The sequence below is a fragment of the Gymnoscopelus braueri genome (assembly GCF_963280865.1).
Source record: "Gymnoscopelus braueri genome assembly, chromosome: 12".
Lineage (NCBI taxonomy): Eukaryota > Metazoa > Chordata > Actinopteri > Myctophiformes > Myctophidae > Gymnoscopelus > Gymnoscopelus braueri.
In genome coordinates this window covers 24,380,018-24,382,517 of record NC_137614.1, presented here as the reverse complement: position 1 = coordinate 24,382,517, position 2,500 = coordinate 24,380,018, and the positions used below count along the sequence as shown (strand labels likewise).

General features: G+C 38.7%; 1 protein-coding gene across 1 annotated transcript in view; it reads right to left on the bottom strand.

Annotated features, from left to right (window-relative positions):
- The window catches only part of LOC308097581 (uncharacterized protein), an 8,790-nt gene that overhangs the window by 6,110 nt on the left and 180 nt on the right, over nucleotides 1-2,500 (bottom strand). The window contains exons 2-4 of the mRNA XM_080445438.1: nucleotides 1,817-2,029; nucleotides 1,086-1,229; nucleotides 1-229 (exon numbers count right to left, since the gene is read on the bottom strand). The exon at nucleotides 1-229 is cut by the window's left edge and continues 56 nt beyond it. Of these exons, the coding sequence (XP_080301564.1) occupies nucleotides 1-229; nucleotides 1,086-1,229; nucleotides 1,817-1,961 (518 nt within the window). The 5' untranslated portion in view covers nucleotides 1,962-2,029. The remainder of the gene's footprint in view (nucleotides 230-1,085; nucleotides 1,230-1,816; nucleotides 2,030-2,500) is intronic.

The following is a 2,500-nucleotide window of genomic DNA, read 5'->3' as shown; positions in this document are numbered from 1 at the left end:
CTTTTAGCTCCAGAAGACAGACGCTTCTGATTGGTTCCCTGGCGGTGAAGGTGATGGTGAGGAAGGTGTCTGTGACAGGGGGTCGACTGGAGAGGAGGGGAGGAGGAGGTGACAGAGCCGTCAGGACATTCAGAGGGAGACAGAGGTAGAGGATGGGGAGAAGGAGGGATAGAGGGAGACGGAGGAGTGCAGACTGCTGGAGGTAATACTCTGTCTTCACTGATAGAGTCTGATAAAGAGATACACCGACATACAAGGAAAGAGAGAGAGAGAGAGAGACATTGTTTTCTTTTTCTTTTTTTACATTTCTAAGGGATCCAAAACATTCATGGTTTTAGAGATTAAAAAGGAAGAGGAGATCCGAGCACTCAAAAAAATGTGGAGGAGAGGAAGTAAAGTTAAAACACATTTTATTCTACAAAAATGCCAACATGTTTCGACCGGTTACGGTCTTCATCAGGACGAGAACTGATGATTTTTATAGAATACATTTTGTTTTAACTTTACTTCCTCACCTCCACATTTTCTGAGTGCTCGGATCTCCTCTTCCTTTTTAAGTCTACATTCCCGCTGATCCTATACACCTTCAATACAATTTTAAGACATTTTTATCTCCTGTGAGCCTCTGTGTTGTTTTTTTCTCTGCAAAAAAAGGTTTTAAAGATGATCTGACAGTTTTCAGTCTATTAACTGACAGTTTGCAGTCTATTCACTGTCTATCTAGCTAGCTGTAAATTAACTGACAGACAGGTGATTACGCTTTAACTGTATATTAATATTTTTTATATACAGATATATATTAATATTTATATATATAAATAGTATTTAGAATTTCTGGGGGGGGAATCGTAGAAGACTACTCAAGATTTATGTAAACTACTGTATGTGGCCGATGTTGACAGTGGACAATGACATGTATGGTCCTTTAACTTACAGCAGTGGTTCTCAACCTTTTCACCCTGGGGATCCCAACCCACAGGTTGAGAACCACTGATATGACTTATAGTATGGGTGACAATGTGTTGCCTGTCAGCAACCTTAATATGGTATTAATGTCTCTTCTATGCAGCTGAATTGATCGTTACCTTTGTTCTTGCTGGGACGTGATGATGGTGTGCAGCTGGGGAGGAGTCGTGCGATATCATCATCGTCGGGTAAAGTGTTGTCCATTAAACCTTCGTCGCTGCTGTCCCCTTCCTCCAGCCTATCAGAGCAAGGGGGGCTTTCCTCTATGTGGGATTGTAGAGAACAAATAAAATAATAACCTTTTTCATACAAATCTCAAAGTGTTTTAATATATTGATAATACACAATATAAAACAATATCACATTGTATATTCTATTCTATCCTACTAAAGCGCTGTTTGTGTGTTATGGTATGCATTGAATGTGTTGCACTGTTTATGTTCATCCTATTATGGCGGCTTCGGTTCCAGTGAATGCTGAAAATGAGACTTTATCAGAAAGCTCAAAAGCTTGAGTGTAAGAACACCTTGTTCAGAATTGAACCATAGCGCTTTCTCAGATGGGAAAGCCAAAGTGCAGTAACTACGTTTTTGGACACACCGACTTATTTGTGTCTCCCAAAGGTCAAATTAGCCTTTGTGATTTTGGGGGATAAACGATTACCTTACATAACAGATATACAATAAGTGTAATATCACTTATATGCTGACATTTCATTTGGCTAAACAGTTGAAACACTTTTAAACCCATTTACAGTATGAGCTAAAAGAAAATCCTAGTTACTGCACTTTGGCTTTGTAGGGCAGCATGTTTAAAAGTTTAAACCTTCAACCCTTTTTGACATTCTCACCTGTGTGATAAGGATAAGGATAAGGATAAGGATTTGGCAGCATCCCATTGGCCATTGGCTGATTGGTGACGCATTCCGATTCGTCCAGTGATCTATAAGCCCCACCTTCGCTCACATTAGTGCTGCCCTGTGATGTTATTTCCATTTTGCCCAAAATCCTGTCTCCCACAACTGTCAGTCAAGTTGGACACTGCAGAGAGAGGAAAGAGAACACTGTGTACAGTGTGTGTGTGTGTGTGTGTGTGTGTGTGTGTGTGTGTGTGTGTGTGTGTGTGTGTGTGTGTGTTAGACCAAACTTTTGATCTGAATATAGGCTATAGGCATTTCACTTTATTCATGTATTATCAATGTACTTGGTACAACAACACCCACTTAATAGACAATGATGTATGTTTAAAAAATTAAGCAAAATGTGTTCCTATATAATGGAAAAGCTCTGTTGTTGAATTTTAAAAGGTTTTACTCTGTTAATTCCATCTATTAGGCTATCTCACCCGTCTGTCTGTCTGTCTGTCATTTTAGCTAGTGTTGTGTAACATAAACAGAAGGGTAATTCTTATTTGATTAAACAATAAGAATATTATAAGTTAGTTAGTTAGTAAGTTAGTAAATCTTTGGAAAGTACTTTATAAAGTGGATTAAATCCACTCAACATGGGACCAATATGAAAAAAATGTCAGTTTT